Source organism: Sinocyclocheilus grahami, unplaced genomic scaffold, assembly GCF_001515645.1.
Source record: "Sinocyclocheilus grahami isolate Dianchi unplaced genomic scaffold, SAMN03320097.WGS_v1.1 scaffold28064.1, whole genome shotgun sequence".
NCBI lineage: Eukaryota > Metazoa > Chordata > Actinopteri > Cypriniformes > Cyprinidae > Sinocyclocheilus > Sinocyclocheilus grahami.
In genome coordinates, this window is record NW_015520529.1 from 1 (window position 1) to 216 (window position 216).

At 38.0% G+C, this 216-nt stretch overlaps 1 protein-coding gene across 1 annotated transcript in view; it reads left to right on the forward strand.

Moving 5' to 3' along the window:
• Nucleotides 1-11: 11 nt before the first annotated feature.
• The window catches only part of LOC107580241 (CMRF35-like molecule 5), a gene marked incomplete at its 5' end in the record, with an annotated part of 1628 nt that continues 1423 nt past the window's right edge, over nt 12-216 (forward strand). Inside the window, one exon of the mRNA XM_016265971.1 lies at nt 12-207. Coding sequence (XP_016121457.1) covers nt 12-207 — 196 coding nt within the window. The remainder of the gene's footprint in view (nt 208-216) is intronic.

The window sequence follows — 216 nt, forward strand, 5'->3', positions numbered from 1 at the left end:
ACTATAAATATACACCCAAGTACTTTTGCCGTCATCCCTGTAAATTTGATCGTGTTTTGATTAAAAGTGCAAAGTCTGATCAGGTCGTCTCAAATGGAAGATACTCTGTGATTGATATTGTGAGTGGACTGTTCTTTACTGTAACCATCAAACATCTCAGACTCACAGACGCTGGTGTTTATTACTGTGGAATTGATCAATGGTTCAGTGATACAC